The 19927-nt window shown below is 53.4% G+C and overlaps 1 protein-coding gene across 2 annotated transcripts; it reads right to left on the bottom strand.

Annotated features, from left to right (window-relative positions):
- Positions 1-2001: 2001 nt before the first annotated feature.
- Positions 2002-19681, bottom strand: LOC119093832 (bleomycin hydrolase). Of its 2 annotated transcripts, none has more exons than XM_037216845.1 (10): positions 19650-19681; positions 9174-9331; positions 8319-8468; positions 7810-7902; positions 7092-7229; positions 6346-6594; positions 5037-5263; positions 4612-4732; positions 3017-3127; positions 2002-2485 (listed from the first exon to the last, which is right to left on the bottom strand). In XM_037216845.1, coding segments are annotated over exons 1-10 (1365 nt in total). In that variant the 5' UTR covers positions 19651-19681; the 3' UTR covers positions 2002-2368. The 2 variants fall into 2 exon arrangements, with proteins under 2 accessions (XP_037072740.1, XP_037072739.1); XM_037216844.1 differs by lacking the exon at positions 19650-19681 and adding an exon at positions 11140-11234 and having other exon boundaries at positions 2003-2485.
- Between the last annotated feature and the right edge of the window lie 246 nt (positions 19682-19927).

Raw genomic sequence — 19927 nt, 5'->3', positions numbered from 1 at the left:
ACACATTCACATCAACATGCTTTTGTAATTTGTCACGCGAGACTTGCCGGCGACGCACGCGTTCATTACCCACCTGTCGACTCCGGAAATAAAAATGTGTTGAGGAATGGCCCCAGGGGAATAGAAGCAACCATTCGCCTCCTGAACGTGAGTGCTCCGGCAAACTTTGACATGTAAATGAAGACTGGACATGCAGCGTATTAGAAACTGTCGTTGCCTGATGAGAACGCTACGACCCCATAAAACCTTTCGCAACCATAGGCAATGTCCGAGGAAGACAAGGAATGACGACAAGTGATCTAACAGGCAAATATAGTATACAGTGTTTTGCCTTAAAAAGAGACAGGAAAATGTGTTGAAAATAAATGGTCTCAAAAGGCATCAGAGCGTTCATAGAAGAACCCGAAAACGATTGTAATGTGGCCTTTTTCACGACACCTTTTTGAGGCTGTGGCGGGTTCTGGTTGCAGCTTTGCGCTGGGAGAACTACCGAATGTGCTGTCTTTTGGGCGAAAGGACAAAAAACGGCACAAATTTCGTAAGTTTATGTCCGTTACAAAAATCGTATTAGGTTCGGAGTCTCGGCATTTTACTTGCCATGAGGTGTGACAGCAGCCGCCCGTTCTGTGACAGGAAAACTGCCGTCTCTCCACGCCCGCTCAAACTCTAATTACGGCGCCATCTTTTACGCATGCTGCCTTAATTCTTTTACGAATGCTGCGTTAATTACGCGCCGTGCAACCCCGCGAGAAAATGCGGTTGGTAATCATCGCGTCGAGCCTGCAGCTGATTTGGTCATTAGCGACAGCAGATTGACTTCAGCGGGCGTGTTTTGGCCGGGCCACAAATAACTTCGCAAGCCTTATCCCGCCCCACCAAGAAAGCCGAAATGAGCGAGGTGGCTGTGCTCGACGAGAGGTGAGCACAGCCACAATTCCCGTGCAGGTCTTCTGATGGCGCCAAAGAACCGGACATCGAAGACGACCACATTAAAGCTTCTTGTCCACTCACCTGTCTTTCATCCGGGATTAGGTGGCTAGCAACTATCTTTGATCTACGAGCAGGTCGGCTTCCCAGGTCAATAAAATTGGTCCAGCAATAAATGTACGAAACAAAGTGGAGAAAAGGCGCTCCGCAGCCTAGCGCATACCTTACAGCTGAGCCATCAAATACCGCACGTGTTTCATCCCGCGGCATGCTTCGAGATCATAATGCATCGAACGGGTCATTGGGACCGGCTTAGACCATGGCTGGCTGCCATATCTGAATATTGCTTTCGGGCCATTGCGATGGGATGCCACGGTGCAGCTATACTGCGACGTGAATGATCTGAAGGTTGTAACTTGAGAACACTGTATGTTTTACGTATGTCGGAAAATGGATCAGCACTGTCCTTGGTCACTTGTTCAGGAGGCATATTTCATCGAGTAAAAGGATGTTATATATCGCTATGCGGGACTCGTTCGCTCACTGAACGCCACATATTCACATAACAATAATCATGATTAGGTTTGATAACTACGACGTTTGTGCGGGATTTTTTTTTTGTTCAGCCGCTCCAGCTTTGGTTGGCCTTACTTCTCTGGCTACTTTGCAGCTTGGCAATATTTTCCAAAAGCCAAATTTTCTACCTTATCTGCCAAAGAGCATCGCCAAGCTTCAAAACAGTAAGATAACTATATTCCGCTTCAACTGTAGTGGCTGAACAAAAAATAGCCCCCTATCAACATAAAATAATCATATTTAAGTCCGCATCATGTATAGTAATGTACACGTGTGAGAACAACCCCTAGCATATATATATATATATATATATATATATATATATATATATATATATATATATATATATATATACAAACATCACACCGTTCACCCATCACTCTAAAATAATGATATCATGTTTTGTATTAAGCATGACCGCACCGGGGACGGTGATACTTACGTGATGACACTGGCTTGATCCTTGGTCCTTTCAAACGTCCTTTCTACTACCGGCTATGGTCCCACGGTAAGGTCATTCGAACAAATCATGGCCAGTTACAGTTTCGCCGTAAGTGCACACTGTTGGAGTCAACAAGGTATATTTAATGGAATAATTATTCGTGTCTCGTTCTGGAACAGGTAAGTCTACGGATAAATTTGAACGAAAACTTTGTGGTGGTCTCGATCCTGCCGATCATGCAATGAATACATAGCCGATCCTTGCATCCATCTATTTTGAAGCATGCATACATGGCCTATCACAAGTATGCAGGCAGCACCATGCTTGTTGATGAAGTTTGCACATTGCACATAGTTTGAAGACGCTACCGCCCACAGCTAGCTGTGGCTGTCGGCTGCGTTCGCTATGGCCTGTCAGCTGCCATCAGTTGGATCTGACACGTGCCAAGGCTCCGAGGGGATCCCAGGCGGGCAGCACGATCGGCTCCTGATCGAACACCGCCATCACATCCTCCGGGACAAACTTCTTGTCTACCACCACCTGTCGGCGACACCGCAAACCTGAACTTAAGGAAATCACCACCACGTACAAGCATCCGTCCCGTAAACCACTGCGATTCTTGTTCACACATGAAAATAATGCAGTTGATTCACGCTTACGCATCGAGGTTAAGTACGTCCTATAATCGTAGGATCTGTGGGAAAGTGGAGTGATTTCATTGATGCAATTGTTTCTTTAAGCGTTCAAGGTAATTCTGGGGGGGGGGGGGGGGGGTCAGTGACCGTCTAAGTCGTCGACTTTTGTCTTGCTCGGAGTACAAATGAGCATTAGCCCAACGTTGCGTTCTCATGTTAAGTATGCGATTACTCAAACATCAGTTCAGACTTACCTTGAAGACAGGTTCCTCGAACCCGCCTCAAAGACGGGCTCCTCGAACCTATCTCGAAGACAAGCTCTTCGATCCTACCTCGAAGACAAACTTCTCGAACCTACCTCGAAGACAAACTCCTCGAACCTACCTCGAAGACAAGCTCCTCGAGCCTACCTCGAAGACAGGCTCCTCGAACCTACCTCGAAGACAAACTCCTCGAACCAGCTATGAGACATGACCATGTAGCCTTTGTCTCCATCCTTCTCTCCCCATGAGTTCTCCACACGCCACTTCAGTGGTTTTCCATCTTCCTGTGGAAGGGCTTACGCAAGTCACGAAAGATCTGGAGCGCTCTCGTTCCAACGCCCAACTCCAAGTCCTAGAAGTAGTGTGTTATATTACGGTATGGTTGAACCCAGCGGAGACCAAATCACCACAGCCCCCCGCATACGTTCGGTTCAGTTCCGCAGCGCGAAGGAGCCAAACGCAAGTCACAGCCACCCAGGATTGCCAGCGCTGACGATATATCGCAAAAATGGCGATAGTCGGAGATGACGTGGCAAGACGATATTTTAAATGGTGTCATTATGTCCTTAAAAAAGCAAAAATGGCGATTTTCTTACAAGTGGGAAGTAATACAAATTTGCTAAGACGCGGACTTCCCACTAAACACAGCATGACCGATTATCAATGCCTGGTCAAGTCCTGTTTTCATTGGTACCATCTCATTCTCTTTCATCTCTCTCTCATTCATCTCATTGGTACCTACACAAAGTTTAGTGTAATCGTGCTGGCATTAACTGATTTAACATCGTTGTGACAAATTCTCTAGGTGAGCCTTAAAAAATTGTATGCACAAACACTGAACCATCACTCAAAAGTCCAAACCAAGACAACTGATATTTTGTAGCCACGATTGGCACGCATTCTAACCAGCTGAGGCAGAAAGCATGTCATTTCCTTGGTTAAGTAGCTTGAAGAAATTGTATAATTATACCCCTTCCCATCAGGACAATTTTGGCGTCTAAAGGGGAAATCAGAGGCACGTTGTGACTGGTCCGGAGCCCAAATTACATCTGCCACTCCACTTGAGTCTGAACTGGTGGGTTAAGCCTGCTTTTACCTGCAGCCGGTTCTCAGACTCTTGAAAAGAGCTTCTGTCACAAGTTGCACTAGCAAGTTCGGTGAAAATGAACATTACCGCTGCTGATCAGTTAGCGCCTGTCCGACGACGAACTCTTAGCTAAGTATTTGACATACAGATATATGGGGTCGATTTGGACCTTGAAGGGACCTTTGAGGTGCCCTCAGAAAGAGGCAGTTTCAAAAATTTGAGCAAACGGGCATATACTGTTGCAGTTATACTCCGTCTAATATTTTTCTTTCATTTTATTTCCATGGACGACGCCTCCAGCGTCTGTCTGCATTCTGTGGCTGATTCCGCTGGAAAAATGACGGCGAGCCACAGGCGTGAATCCGCCAACTTGGCAACAAAACTGGCGACATGTGGTGCCGATCTGGCGAGATGGGTCGCTCTGAACATGGCAACTTTGCTGCTAATCACTGTTTCGCGTGTTTCCAAGGGAAACGCGTTAGATTGGAACACGAGACGATCGCGTTGTTGTAAAACATGTCCTCCTTGACATGCATTACAGGACCAAAGCGATCCGTCGCTCCATTTTTGCCGTTCTCGAAGTGGGTAATTAAAAATATATGACATCCTGGTCTCTGACACTGCACTCACTCTCTCTAAAACTGCACTCATTGTAAAAAAGCACCGCCACTGAAGACTCACGTCAAGGGTAACTCCGGTCAGGCACATGGCGTGGTCCATCATGGTGTCCCCAAACGTCAAACGCTCCGCCTTGGTCAACGGAAGCGTGACGTCCACACCAAACAGCACCTTGTGGTCGTATCTGAGACATTTGTCACCCTGAGTGCAACGTAGTCCATCACGCTGGGCACCGCCCGAACAGTGCGCTTGGTTCAAGAACCTCGGTAGCCGTTGTCCAATAACGGAAACAGGAAACAAACATCATTCAAAGCGGTCCCATGTCAGTTTTCACCGCGCACTGTGTGCAAAATCTGACTGACAGCGCACCGGTGCAGGAGGCAGAACACGTCCAGCGATTTGCCGCAAGAGCACATACCAGAGCAGCACTGGCACACACGGACACGGCGCCAAACCTCGCTGGGCGGCGGCAGTCGGAGAACACTCACAGGCTGCAGTCGTTGATGCCCAGCTTCATGGAGAAGAACTGGCTGACCTCGCAGCCGAACCAGACGGGCTTGCCGTCCACGATGGCGGCGGCCGCCAGCCTGGCCAGCAGCTCCACCGGCTGGCTGTTGTAGAGGGTGGCGCGGCCGCCCACCATGTTGCCCAGCCGGTCGACCGTGTACAGGGCGCCGCTCGGGTTGGCCGGCCGCGGGTCGTGGGTCAGACACACCTGTAAGCCGCGGGTCGTGGGTCAGACACACCTATAAGCCGTGGGTCGTGGGTCAGACGCACCTGACGCCACGGGTCGTGAGTCAGACACACCTGTAAGCCGTGAGTCGTGGGTCAGACGCACCTGTAAGCCGTGGGTCGTAGGTCAGACACACCTGACACCACGGATCGTGGGTTGCACACCTGACGCCACAGGTCGTGGGTCAGACACACCTGTCGGCCGCGGGTTGTGGGTCAGACACACCTAACGCCACGGGTAGGCACACCTGCCACGTGCCATGGGTCAAACACACCTGACGCCACGGGAAGACACACCTGCCGGCCGCGGGTCGTGGGTCAGACACACCTGCCGCCGCGGGCCGTGGGTCCACAACAGCTGACTGGCTGCAAAATCTGCAGCGGATTCTGCAGCCAGTACGCTGGTAAGGCATGAACGGCCCTTCATTCACAGCAATAGGGCGCTTGTTGAGGTCAATGAGTTGTTTGCTTTAGCGAGCTGCAAAGCAGAGTCCGGAAAGTCCAGCCCTGTGGCGATAATGTCAATAAAGAAACGCTGCGAAGCCAGTGTACCCAGCGGTCCCGTGAGTGTGAGTGTGGGTGTGAGTGTGGGTGCGAGTATGAGTAAGTGTGAGTGTGAGTATGAGTGTGAGTGTGAGTGTGAGTGTGAGATTGAGAGTGAATGTGAGTGTGAGTGTGAGTGTGAGTGTGAGTGTGAGTGTGGGTGTCAGTGTGAGTGTGAGTGCGAGTGTGTGTGTGTGAGTGAGAGTGAGAGTGTGAGTGAGAGTGCGAGTGTGAGTGTGAGTGCGAGTGTGAGTGTGAGAGTGAGTGTGAGTGTGAGTGTGAGTGTGGGCGTAAGTGTGGGTGAGAATGTGGGTGTGGGTGAGTGCGTGGGTCCACCCCGTCAGGAGATTGTGTAGCTGGGTGGACCACTGTGCATGTGTGTGCGAGACATCCACAAATCCTGTGTAGCTGAGCCGGGCGCTCCAGGTAACATGCGCTGTTGCAGGGTGTGGTGAAGGTTCGTCTGGCGTGTGCGCTGTTCCGTGGCGCTCGTCCTCGCACGTTCCCATCCGTCCACCGCACCTGCTCCTCGGCATTGAAGTGCGGCTTGACGTGACGCTCGTAGAAGTCGCGCGGCGAGAGAGGGCCGACCTTGTGGTAGGCCTTCTCCCTGTCGTAGTACTCCCAGGTGAAGGAGCGCGGCGGTAGGCCCAGACAGATGGCCAGGATGCGGTGGATCTGGCCCACCTGGTCTGCGATCGTCACCTCCAGGTCCTCATCGGTGGTGCCCTTCTCCACCAGGTGGCGCAAGTCACGCGCAAATTCGCGCAGCTGAAATACAACAGCCACGGCTGTCATCGCGAACTGGGAGTGCGGGTGCACTAGACATGTAGGCCGCTTTTATGCAATTTCATCATGAATTGCATTGCTTTAATCGTTTTCCTCGGGTTCACTGAAATCGGAACCCGTTAAGAATATCTTGCTTTCTAAACACCGTCCCGTCTGACCAGAAAGCCGAACTAACGGACAACTTTACTCCAGCATGCGGTCCAAATCATGCTAGGAGGTTTGTACCCCACCGCGCCACGCCAGCACGCGGTCGGCTGTGGTCGGTGATCCTCCCTGTCGGGGGGCACGTGACCCCTGACGTGAGCTGCCGCACCTCGCCGCGCCACGGGAAGCCTCCCACTGACCCTGTTCTTTACTACGACCCACTGATGGTGCGGATTTACGTGAAGGCATACTGCTGAAAGCCGATGACGTTCCTGTTGTTCCGAACGTCGTCAGCCGCCTGCGATGACATTAAGAACAATTGAAAGGCATTTCACCTTGCTCATGAGGACGCCGTTCATGGAGCTGGACCTCTCGGTGCTGCGGGCGCTCGGGAAGCAGGACTTCGGCATGACGCCGTACTTGTTGATGAGGTTCAGCAGCATGTCCCACTGGCCGCCATCATCCAATGGGCGCTGCCAGCCGAAAGCAATGAGCAATACCAATGTGTGACACAATCGCGACAAAAGACGAAAACACATCCTGTTTAGCAAAGTCCGTCATGTCATGAGTGGTAGACGACAAACCGTCCTAGCCTCACTCTGCATCGAGTCGGAGACCTTGCGCATTGTGATGTCAAGGTCGTTTGATATGAAGTTTTGCTTCAGTCCGCGCAGGTTCTAGCATTCCACCATGTGTTTCGCACTTCTGGTTGTCGCACGGCTCTGAAACCACCCTCAGCCGCTGACCGCCAGCTGAGAGGACCTCGGCCGCTGACCGCCAGCTGAGGGGACCTTGGCCGCTGACCACCAGCTGAGGCGACCTCGGTCGCTGACCGCCAGCTGAGGGGACCTCAGCCGCTGACCGCCAGCTGAGGGGACCTCGGCCGCTGACCGCCAGCTGAGGGGACCTCGGCCGCTGACCGCCAGCTGATGGTTTAACCGCCAGCTGAGGGGACCTCGACCGCTGACCGCCAGCTGAGGGGACCTCGGCCGCTGACCGCCAGCTGACGGGGACGTTTGCGGGTCGCCCACAACACCCGGCGTGACAGCGTACCTGCAGGAGGAACGAGACCAGCCTGCCGTCGACCGGCTCGCCCCGTCTCGCCGTGTCCACGATGGCACGCAGGAAGAAGTTGGTCCGCTCCACCTGTCGCAGCGACCGTCAGTGCGGCCTACCGCAGCACCACAGCATGTGGGCAGACAAGCCGGCATTAGAGCTGGCCGAAGAACTGAACTGAACTGAACCGAACCGAAAAACCGAAGAACTGAGCTCATGATATCATGGTACCCGGTGCATACCCGGATGGTCAAGGACGAAGGCTATCTTGACGTGCCGACCAAAGCCACCTGTCTCGCATTAGTCAATCCATGCGAAAAAAACGTCTATCAAGCTATCCATAGATGTCCAGACATGCCTATCTGGATACTCGGAGACGTCTAGAAACGCCGGTCTCTCTTGGCATTTGCCTGATGGGATCGCACCGAGGCATATTTACACAACACATCCACTACTCGACTGAAAATGGACTCGACTTTCCACTCCACGTTGCAGTTGAGGCAAACCTTGTCCCAGAAGAACAGGTAGCTTTGGCTGAACTCGAATGATTTGATGTTGAACGCCTTCATGAAGGGGATGCGCATGGCGTTCATCCCGGCGTACATCCAGCATATACCACTGGCGACCTGGTCCGTACAGGGCTTGACCTCTTCGACCTGTGGATCAGAATCACGGGCTAAGCGTGATCAAACCTGCGTGGAGATCAGGTGGTTCGGAAACTTGTTAACAGAGACAGCAGTAACAGTGATAAGGCAGCGGCAAGGACACAAGGGCGACCTGGTCTGCGCAGGGCTTGGTCTATCCGACCTATGGATCAGAATCACGGACCATGCGTGATCAAACCTGCGTGGAGATCCAGTGGTTCGGAATCCTGTTCAAGGGTCAGCCGAAATGTATGTGAACTTGCCTGGATTGAGTAGGACTGTGGAGTTCTACGAATAAAGCAACTGGTGCGACACTAGGCCACGTTCTTTGCTTGGGTGTTGCTGTTTGATTTCCGACGGCCAAATAGGTTTGAAACACCGCGGGGATAGCCTGGTGGTGCTGATGATCAACAATTTTCTGAGCCACAGACACACGCACGTGCACACACATAGCCGGGCAACGCTGACGGTATTCTTGCTGTGAATCAGCGTTAGTGAGTGTGCAAAAAGAGCCCCGTACCCAATCTTATGGCATCGCTGTCGTTAGGTACGCCAACTTCAAACATCTCCATCCTCATAAACAGCCATCTGGTATCGGAGCGGGTGCCCCTGCAGGCTTCACCCCCACTACGCTAGCTGCGTCATCGCACGTGCGACACTCTAGCCGCAGCTGCGGCCGTCGCTGCGCCGCGAGACGCGAAACGCGAGAGCTCTCACCCTGTGCTGGAACACGTGGTTGATCCGCTCCAGCGCGCGCCGGCTGAGGGCCGCCTCCAGCGGGTCGGCCCTGGTGCAGACGTTCTGAGCCAGTAGGTTCTTGGGGTCGGCGGTGAACTCGTCCTGCAGCCGCTCCATGACCTCTGCGCTCAGACTCACTGCAGAGAAGCAGGGGGGGGGGGGGGGGGAGGGCGTGAGCAGAGTGTGCAGCCGTGCAGACAGCATTGCTGACGTGCGGAGACTGGGCGGTGTAATGATGACGATGATGTCATGATGGCGATTCAGTGTCGTGATGGCGATGATGTAATGATGGTGATGTTATGACGTCAGTGGTGGCATGCGCGAGGCCTGAGCTCGGCTTTTCTTCAGCATTATGGATTCGGATTCGTATACCAGCGTATGAGATCAGTCCTGTGTCTAACGCCAACGTCACAGCAAGCTGGAGACGGCTGTTGGGCTGTGGCTCATGAGCGTAACTCGATTCCAAAATAATTTACCATGAAATCGACCCCGTTTATGACCGTTTTGCACCCAATGCGGCCCGTGGACATGGGTGAGGCACAAGCAATTTGATTTTGCAAAGAAGGAAAAATATACCGTGCGTTTAATGCATTCCGAACGTTAGTTATCAAAGAGGTAATTTTGAAACAAATTAATGGAAGATCTCGCGCAAGATGTTTCGTTAAATCCTGGTCCAGCTTGACCACATTTTCAAAGTATCTAACGTTCACTTAACACGGCCAAAAATTCGGTCGACCTCGCGTTGGATGCCAAATGTACGCTGCGTCGAGCACAAGTCTGCTACGTTGGCAATAACAGCATTCCCTGCTGCCTGCCAGGCACAAATGACGCATGAGCCCGTGCCAATAAAGCGGTATATCAATTTCTAACGCAACGGCACAGACAATCTTAGGTTTATGTGCGAACTGTGAACGCATATGCTTGCTCAGCGTTACTGGCAAGGCGGATGTTATATGCTCGTTTGTGATTAGCTTTAGGTGGAGTCGGCAGTCTATTCTAGAATCGACCCGCGTCGGGTTGAGTCAGGTGGAACTTATCCTCATTGGCCCTCCCTGCGAGTCGTACCTTAAGATGAATCGAAGTCGTGTATATGCAGTTGACTTGATACCCGAATGTGTGTCCTACGTAAGCTTCTGCAATGCTCACAGAACGGGCCATCTTCTCAACTGTTGGCACCCTAATTGATGCCATTGGAACCGGCTCCACATTTGAACTGTTCCTGCTCGGACCGCAATCAGGAGAGACCGTTCCAATGGGCGCTGAACCCCTCGGCATCACGGTGAATAAACTGATGTGCCGTTGCGAGTCGGAATCGGAATTCATTCCGCCCAAAAGGAATCAAGCACAAGTCTGGCTAACTGCCCCGCATGCAACCACGCGATACACCTAGTCGGTGACACGGTCTAAATCGGGCACGAGATAGCATGCAAAGCGCAGCACCAACCGGTCAGCCCCGTGTGCGCGGTGTAAGCCACAGCGCAGGCACTCCGGATCTGGCCGGTGGGGTCGCGGTGGCACATACATATTGGACGAGCGAGTGCCAGCGGCGATACGACTGGGCAGACAAGATCAGTGGAGTGTGCAAGGCGGGCAGCATACCACAGGCATGAGGCAATACAGCGCACATTTAAAAACGGACCAGTGTCGGTAGAGAACTTCATGCGGTTGACAGGACATTTTGCCGCGCGTTTGAAGCAACTGACACTGGCAAGAGAAGTTTTACATCCGCTTATGACTAAATCACGCTGCTGAAAATAACGAAGCCAACATATGGCCGGAAATACGACTGCAAAATGCACAAAAACCGCAATAATGTAGGCACAACTGCATATGTAATCCAAGAACCGTTACGCCGGGTTGGCTATGGACGAGGCAGTTTCCAAACGTTTCTATACTGTTACAGCGCACACGGCAAGGGTCAGGGGAGACTGGCTGAGGCACCTACTATTTGCTGCCGTGGATCCCCGCTCGGCCTGTCGACACCGACCAGAGCAAGTCTTGGCCGATCTGCTGTCCCGCCTGCCGTCTGCGCCGCCGTCTGTGCCAGAGACTGGACTGAGCGGCGTCCCAGGCCGAGGGGGCCGCCTGGCAGCTCGGCGGTGCTCCGCCGCGGCTGACGCCGGCGGCTGCGCGGCCGCACTCAGGCCCCGGACCGGATGCGAAGGCCCGGACTGCACACGGAGGGCGCGGAGATCATGCACCACGTCGCGCGCGCTCTGCGGACGCCAGCGGTTTCGTGAGAACTCGGGATTGCTGAGAACCGAGAACTCGGGACTGGCAAGGAGTCCCCGGGCGGCAAATGGGCGGCGAGAAGCCGCACGTGACGTCAGCGCCGGCGTGGAATCGAACGGGCTCATTCCCGCTAGCAATGCTACCCGATGCCCACAAACTATTCGCCATCCCGGAGTCCCGTGGTGATTCTGCTGTTCTGCTGTTCTGCTGATGTTCTGCCAGTTCTAAGGACCTTCGTTGCGATTGGTGAGAACAATGTTTTGGATGTTTTGCTCTTGATCTGTGTTGTGGCCCACGCGCTAGATCAGATGCATTGCGCACATCAGCCTGAACGCAGCCGAACATCCCTTCGAGCCTGCGTTCGTTGTGCTTATGTGAACGCAGCTTTTGGTGACGTGATGATGACGACCTTTGGGGCCAACAACCCCAAAGGTAGATACAGGTGGCATGGCAGTAGAGTTGAAACTTCCTACCAATGAACGGTTATTGTTTGTTCGGTGTCGTATGTCGGAAACGATGCTAAGAACGTTAAGATATCGCAAAGTGTTTGCCGGGTAGGTCCTGTGGTGCTCCCCGCAAGCACAGAGAAACCACCGAATGTAAGTCTGTCAGGACGTGGCCGATGGAGCGGCGAAATGCCATTCCGCCATCATAGAACAAGTTCGAAACTCAACCCTCCAGGCAACGTGATGTGCTTCGTCTTTTGGTATTCGGGATAGGAAGGACGGGATCCTTTTGGATTACCTGCACTACGCGACAAGCCCTCAACTCTGCCCGTTTCATTATGACGCTGGCTGAAGCAAAGACCTGAATTGTCCTCGGATCCGGCCAGAGAGGAAGAAAACTTTCGCACAAAACACGTCGACGTCAGGCTCACACCAGTTTGAAGACGGCAGATCACGTCGCAAATTTTGGCTGGTCCGGCCTTCCACAGCTGAGTAGCCCTGGTTTAGCGCCTTCCGACTGGAATCTTTTGGGCTGATGAGAGATGGACCACGGGCAATATTTTCCTGATGCCACCGCCATTATCGTTGCGATGAAAAATGGGCCACCTCCGCTGGCGCAGATTCTTACAAATGGGGCGTGCCAGCCCCTGTTCATGGTTGGCAAAAAGGCACGGTCCATGGTGGCGACTTTGTGGGAAAATGTGGGGAGGAAGGCTGCAGTGCTCCCAATATCTGTTGTGGTTACCGCGGAAGTGAAAAGGAGGCATTACTCGCATATATCAACCATTCAGTCCTGGATAACGATATCACTGATATTACTGATGATTTGTCATTTGCTTCCAGTCGCATTACAGTAAAATAAAACCTAGCAGAAAATACAAATTGATGACATAAGCAGCAAAAACTCATGCGATTATTGGACACCACACGATACGGCTTCACACAGCGCGGTTTAACTGCTGGTGAATGAAAACACGCGGCGCGCCGACAGGCGAAAGGCTGGCAGCTCCAGCACGCCTGCACACGTCGACCAACTGGTGCGCTACGACGCAGCAGCACGCGTATAGAACAACGAGAGGATCGACCCGGGGGCAGGCCGGTCTCCCAGCGACCTGAACATCCCGATGATGTCACGGTGGGTGACCAGGTCACGCGCACCGTGTCAACCCGGCTCCCCACGGTCGGCCAGAAGATGTGTGGTGAGATGTGGCAATGAACTAGGATTTTACAGTATTCGGCCTTTAGGCACCGTTGTTTGGTCACATTTACGATGTGTTCGTCTTAGGAAAGGAAATGTCTGGCCGCCGGCCCTAGCGTATTCAAAAAGAGGGACGGCGTTAATTCGTGACCAAATATATTAAGATATACGGGTGTAGCTTTCTTGAAGTTTAAGGCAGTGCCGAGCAAGAGTGGGATTGGCTTCTTTGGGTGCATTTTCATTGAGTTAATGTGCAGCTGAATTGGAGATTGACGGGGATATCCTCCTGTCGTCATTTTGCGACGATTTTATCGCAAGGACGAGCGGAGCCTAACAGGTGGACATCTTCGGCGAAGGACGCTGGGCGTCCTTGAAGTAGATGGGGAGGAATATTATTGGTGAGGATGCTGAAGGAGATTGTGCCGATCGAGGTCCCCTGGAGAACACAGGGGATAGCGTCAGGGATAAGGAACTGCGTCTCCTTACGTGCTGCCACCTGCCACCCATCTAAAATGTTGCTCTCAAACCATCTGGGGTCAACATCGTACCATTTCATCTTAATCATTATACGTACAGAATCATTATTAACGTTGTCGGAGGCGCCACTGAGGTCAATGAAAACAACGGCAGCGCATTTTCGTCGTCGATGCGGCGCGTGATCCACTCGGCAGTGTTCATGAATACGCCACGGTGGATAGTTTTTAAAAATAAAAAATAATGACACCCATATATGTGCCTTTCGTTGTGGCAACATCGAGAAGAATTTGAGGTACGTGTGCATGCTCGTGTGACCGTGTGCATGCGTGTGTGGTCGTATGTGGACGCGTGTGAACGTGTGCGTGCGTGCGCCACCCTAAATAAGCATCGCCATCGGCAATATCTGGCGCATGATCTGATTTAACAGCTACCAAGTCCCGGCACTCATGGGAGTGCGATGACGTTCGGAATTCTCGGATGGAGGCTGCCCCACCTCTATCAAGCTTGGACCAGCCCACAGAAGCCTGCCACATCACCCCAGCCTCAACCTCTAAACCCCACATGCGGTACAGTGTCTTATGTGAAACAGCAATCGGCTTCGCGGCTCAGAGGAGAGGTGAGGGATCCTTAATATCCAGCGGCATTAGTTGCCACTGAGCGGCACTCAGCGGCAGTGGGTGCCACTGAGCGGGAGCCAGCGCCGCTGGATCTCAGAGCCGGTGCATCGTTAAGCCCAACTGACACGGAAAGGTCGGCTCGTAACGGGCCACAGAGACCAGCCTGCCCCTGGACGGCCGTGTCATTGCACTACATGCACGGTACGTAAACTTCCCCCGCGGCTGCCTGGCAGCAGCCGAACTTATCGGAGGAACCGCTTGGGCTTATCTTGGGTGGTGGGTTCGGGGCGTGAGCAACGGTCCCTGCTTAGCAACTGCTGTGAACCCAGATCCACCCACTGTAAATCAATCGAGATAATACTTTTAAATAATGCAAATGCAAGATTCAAGTACACACAGCAAGCCTTAACACTTACCTCCACCCACAGGTACTCGACGCCACAAGTAATGTTCCAGAATATAAATACTAAGCTGCGGTTCGAGTCAATTTATGGATTACAAATAGCACGATTTATTCATGGTTCATAACATGACAACTCGGCGCGGGCTACCTTCTGCCTCACCTATTGATCTGTGCTTGGACCATCGACGTGATCAACGTCGCGTCGCGGTCCCGGTTTTGTCTGCTTCCCCTCCGCGCTCGCGGCTCTCTACAGTCTTCTCCGCAGACACGTCCGTCCAGCGCGCAGTCGGGTTACCGCAGACACGACCGTGACCTTGGCCCGCTCCCTGATGACCGTCGATGCGAGAGCCGCGCTTGCAGCGTGGCGGTGTGGTGTGGCAGTGTGGCGGTGTTGTGTGACGGTGTGGCGGTATGGTGTGACAGTGTGGCGGTGTGGTGAGGCAGGTGGCGGTGTGGTGTGACAATGTGGCGGTGTGGTTGACAGCGTGGCGGTTGTGGTGTGACAGTGTGCGGTGTGGTGAGGCAGCGTGGCGGTGTGGTGAGGCAGTATGGCGGTTGTGGTGTGACAGTATGGCGGTGTGGTGTGGCAGTATGGCGGTTGTGGTGTGACAGTGTGGCGGTGTGGTGTGTGACAGTGTGGCGGTGTGGTGAGGCAGTGTGGCGGTGTGGTGTGACAGTGTGGCGGTGTGGTGGCAGTATGGCGGTGTGGGTGACAGTGTGGCGGTGTGGTGTGACAGTATGGCGGTGTGGTGTGACAGTGGCGGTGTGGTGAGGCAGTGTGGCGGTGTGGTGTGACATGTGGCGGTTGGTGGACAGCAGTGGCGGTGTGGTTGTGACAGTGTGGCGGTGTGTGGTGAGGCAGCGTGGCGGTGTGGTGAGGCAGTATGGCGGTGTGGTGTGACAGTATGGGGGTGTGGTGAGGCAGTGTGGCGGTGTGGTGTGACAGTGTGGCGGTGTGGTGTGACAGTGTGGCGGTGTGGTGTGGCAGTATGGCGGTGTGGTGTGACAGTGTGGCGGTGTGGTGTGACAGTGGCGGTGGGTGTGACAGTGGCGGTGTGTGTGTGCAGTGTGGCGGTGTGGTGTGGCAGTATGGCGGTGTGGTGTGACAGTGTGGCGGTGTGGTGTGACAGTGTGGCGGTGTGGTGAGGCAGTGTGGCGGTGTGGCGTGACAGTGTGGCGGTGTGGTGTGACAGTGTGGCGGTGTGGTGTGACAGTGTGGTGGCGTGGTGAGGCAGTGTGGCGGTGTGTGTGTGACAGTGTGGCGTGTGCGGTGTGTGACAGTGTGGCGGTGTGGTGTGACAGTGTGGCGGTGTGGTGAGGCAGTGTGGCGGTGTGGCGTGGCAGTGTGGCGGTGTGGTGACAGTGTGGCGGGTGGTGTGACAGTGTGGCGGTGTGTGGTGTGACAGTGTGGCGGTGTGGTGGTGTGGTAGCATGGCGGTGTGGCGTGGCAGCGTGGAGGTGTGGCGGTGTGGCGTGACAGTGTGGCGGTGTGGTGTGGCAGCATGGCGGTGTGGCGTGGCAGCGTGGAGGTGTGGCGGTGTGGGTGTGGCAGTGTGGCGGTGTGACGTGGCAGTGTGGCGGTGTGACGTGGCAGTGTGGCAGCGTGGCGGTGTGGTGTAACAGTGTGGCGGTGTGGCGTGGCAGTGTGGCAGCCTCTGTCCTCTCTGCAGGTCATTAGCCATCATCAGGTCCTCGGCCGCACGCTCGCGCCGCTCCCCAAGAGCTGGAATCTCGGTGCTGTCGCGGTGGGGTGGTGCCCTCTCCTCACCGGAGCGTGAGAGGGGCGAGGATGCCCCTACCTGTGCCTGAGCTGTACTCAGTGGGGACGGATACAACTGCACGGAGGGGCACTTCTGAGCTCTTGGCAGATATCCTACAGCAGGTCAATAGATAACTAGTGTTTAGTACTTGACATTGCTGAATTATTTATCAATAATTGGCGATCCAATTGCCTAGCCCTGTAGAACGTTTGCACAGGTGTGGCAATGATGCTGGATAAATTTGCAATGATTTACAGAGCTTTTTAGGCGGCAACACCGCACCGTTAAATGTAAATCAACCAGGAGCATCGACTTGTGTTTACATGTATCAGTGGCCACTCCTTTCAAATCTTATCTAAGGACCGCACACCATTCTACCATGTACAATAACGACCTTTACCCGTGCGAAATTGGCTTTTTTTGCCGTTGCCAATGCCAGTCTTTTCCGCCCTGTATTTCTCTTACCTCAGTCAAATGTTTTCTTCTGGTCTTGTGGTGGCTCTATCTCCCATTTAAGTAATGAGACGTACACCTTCCGATGAATATCAAAAGCTTCTTTTCATCACAAAATCAACGAAGCTTTCACGCGGCTTAGCGATATGAGGCATAACCATTCACGTGGACCAAAGCAAGGCATATTACCTTTTGTTGGACAGCATATTATTTGTTTTGATAGACACTGCAAAGAAGATATTCACGATAAGACAGCAGTTAATAGCATTATTCCTCGTAAGAACAAAAGAGGAGAATGGAGATAAAGATGTGTTGATGTTTCAACAAAATGCCTTTATCGAAACGAATAGCTAAAATGACTTCTGCTATTGTTTCGATGAAGGCAGGTCGCCGAAATATCAGCCCAACTATATTTTCATTCTCCTGTTTTTTTTTCTCTGACGAATAAGGCTATTATTACTGTCTTACATAACAAAACGTTTTAACACCCTAGAGAGCTCACAAGAAGAGGTTTTGCATATTCTGGAACAAATGACCATGCCATTTTAAGCCACATGAGGTCGTATGTAAAAATAAACCATGCCGGAAAGTCTGGAAAAACAACTTACCTCGCCTATGAAGTTCACCAGCCTTAGCCAAGAGTGGGTGACCGACTACCAGTACTTCAGCCTGCAAGCGTTATAAAGTTGGATATCTGGCTTCCTGTCCCGTTAGCATGGATCGATAATGGTGTCATGGTCTCGCCGACAACAATGTTCACAATATTTATTTAGAGCGGATCGCGCAAAGACACTCGTCACTGGCGTACATAAGACCTTCGTTTTGACTCCACGGCAGCACGTGTACTCTCCAAACCGCTCGACCCTTTGACGCTGCCACGGTGACCATAGTGCCTGCTATCCCAGCCACCACCTATTGTCTTTCTAGCCATGTACACCCTCGTCGCTCAGGGGTCCGGTGGAGATGTAGAAACCAATTACTCCTGATATCCTGTCTGACCACAAACATTCTACCTGACTCTGGGATCCCAGCGAGGCGAGCAACGGACCCTCGATCAACTAACAACACCAACGGATACCCAATCACTTCTCACCTGACCCCTGACCTCATCCCCCTCCCCCCCCCCCCCGGTCAGGCTGGGATAGAAGACACGGCTAGGCCGGCCAACAGCATCACTGGGATCACCAGGTCAGCCGTCAGTCAAAGGCCAGCTGGCCCTGACCGTGGCAGCTGCCTCAGCTTCGGACGCCGCCACCCGGGCGAACCCAGACGGGTCACGCTGAGGCCGCGGCGTCGACCGTTCCGGTGGCCGATCCCCGGCTGCCGGGGCCGCGCGGCCGCCACACCACCCACCCGCTGAGGCGCGGACCTTCCAGTCATCTGATCAGCCGCGGGTCAGCTGGCTGTCTCAGTTGGAGATCCCGCGGCGCCCGGCGCTGCGGGTCAGGGGCTTGGACGATCGCCGGGCGCCGCGCGCCGCGCGCGGCCCTGCACCGCGCCAGCGTTCTACGACCGCTGGCCCCCCGCGCACCGAGTGAACCCGGCTGACTGTCGTCAATAGAGGGCGGCTGTGGATGTGCGATATGACGCGGCTCTGCAAGCTCAGGCCGTGCAAGGCATGAAAGCACGCTCGTGTCCGGTCGTTCATTGATACCCTGTCTGGACTGAAGCAATGGTGGTTGCAAAACTGACGTGGAAAGCATGCCCGATTGTTACAATACAGCACTCAATGCAGCAATTACGTTTTTAGTAAATGCGCTTGAATGCATTGTCATCGCCGTTTGTGCAGTTATCAATATGCTAGTTTTATTGATGTTGCTTGTTTGATTGTGGCGAAGGAATAAGTTAGCAGATGTGAGCAGCGACGACCCGTGTAACTATCCGGCGCCAATCGATCTGCTCTAGCCGCACGTCGCTATCGAGCACACAAGTGTCGGCGTCTGCACTCTCCGTGTCCAGCTGTATTTAAGATATGAGTGAGTCTCTATATACTTCTATATATATATATATATATATATATATATATATATATATATATATATATATATATACGTAGCCATCTAATCCCTTTAAATCTGAGAATTCGCTAGAACGAGAAAAACGTTTATAATATCTTATCATCCAGGGAAACAGGCTAGTCAAAGCAAGCCATCTGGCTTGCACGGAACTAAACAAGATGGCCTCTCGGTTTCATATAAAGTTGTTTTTAGTACTGGCTGTGAGCTTATCTATGTCCTACAATTTGCCTTTCTCGCTAAAAATACGCTCGCACGTAATCACAAAACTACGCCGTAAGGGATGAGACTGTTAGATTGTTTCCAGGAAGTGTAGCCTACTCACCAACCTGCCTTAGTACACGGCGTCCGAGCTGCTCACTGACAGCAACCGGTTCGAACCAGTTCGGCTGCGAGCAATCTGCGCAACCGCCGGCTCTCTTTCGGCCAGCCCGTGTGGCATTGGGGTATTACGACGTACTAAGCCGTTGAGGCTACATGGCGTCGCCCGCCTCTCACCCTGGCGGGAAAAACGGGCACCGTGAGGAATCGAACTCCATGCCTCCGGGTTCCCAAAAGCGCAGTTTAACCACTACGCTACAGGAACTCTATCCGGCCAGTCCAGCGAGAGCACTTGCGACAAGGAGTCGGGCAGCGACGCCGTCTACATCAACGCCAGGAAGCAGCTGCTGGTGTATAGCGCGCCGCCGGTGCTGAACATGTACCTGAAGCGGCTCGAGGTGTGCAGCTTCGGCTTGCGTGAGGTCAGCCGACACGTGTCGTGCAGCAGGAGCCTGGACCTGGCGCCGCTCTGGTCCTGCCTCTATCGCAGCTGCTACAGATGCGCCCCGGCCAGCCGTGCGTGCTGTACTCACTGTTCGGTGTGGTGGAGCACGGCGGCCAGGCGAACGACGGACAGGACACGGCCGACGTGCGCGCTCACCACCGCAGCTAACGACTCGCCGGCAATGCCGCCGCCCTCCCCAGTCTCGTCGGTAATGTGCACCAGCTGCGCACGCGTCCCCAGCGCGTCGCCCCGTCCGACTCACTGCCCACCCTGGACCAGGAGCAGGAGCAGGAGCAGGAGCGGGAGATCGACAGAGCCAGAGCAGGAGCAGGAGATAGGTAAGGTCAGAGCAGGAGCAGGAACAGG

Source organism: Pollicipes pollicipes, unplaced genomic scaffold (assembly GCF_011947565.3).
Source record: "Pollicipes pollicipes isolate AB1234 unplaced genomic scaffold, Ppol_2.1 Scaffold_4002;HRSCAF=4701_pilon_pilon_pilon, whole genome shotgun sequence".
NCBI classification, from domain to species: Eukaryota; Metazoa; Arthropoda; class Thecostraca; order Pollicipedomorpha; family Pollicipedidae; genus Pollicipes; species Pollicipes pollicipes.
This window is presented reverse-complemented; position numbering and strand designations above follow the sequence as displayed.

Coding starts and splice junctions, on each gene's coding strand:
- LOC119093832 (XM_037216845.1), bottom strand. Junction 7,230..7,809: donor TGGTCTCGTTCCTCCTGCAG/GTACGCTGTCAC, acceptor TTCGGCTGGCAG/CGCCCATTGGATGATGGCGG. Junction 2,486..3,016: donor TCGAGGAGTTTGTCTTCGAG/GTAGGTTCGAGG, acceptor TGTCGCCGACAG/GTGGTGGTAGACAAGAAGTT.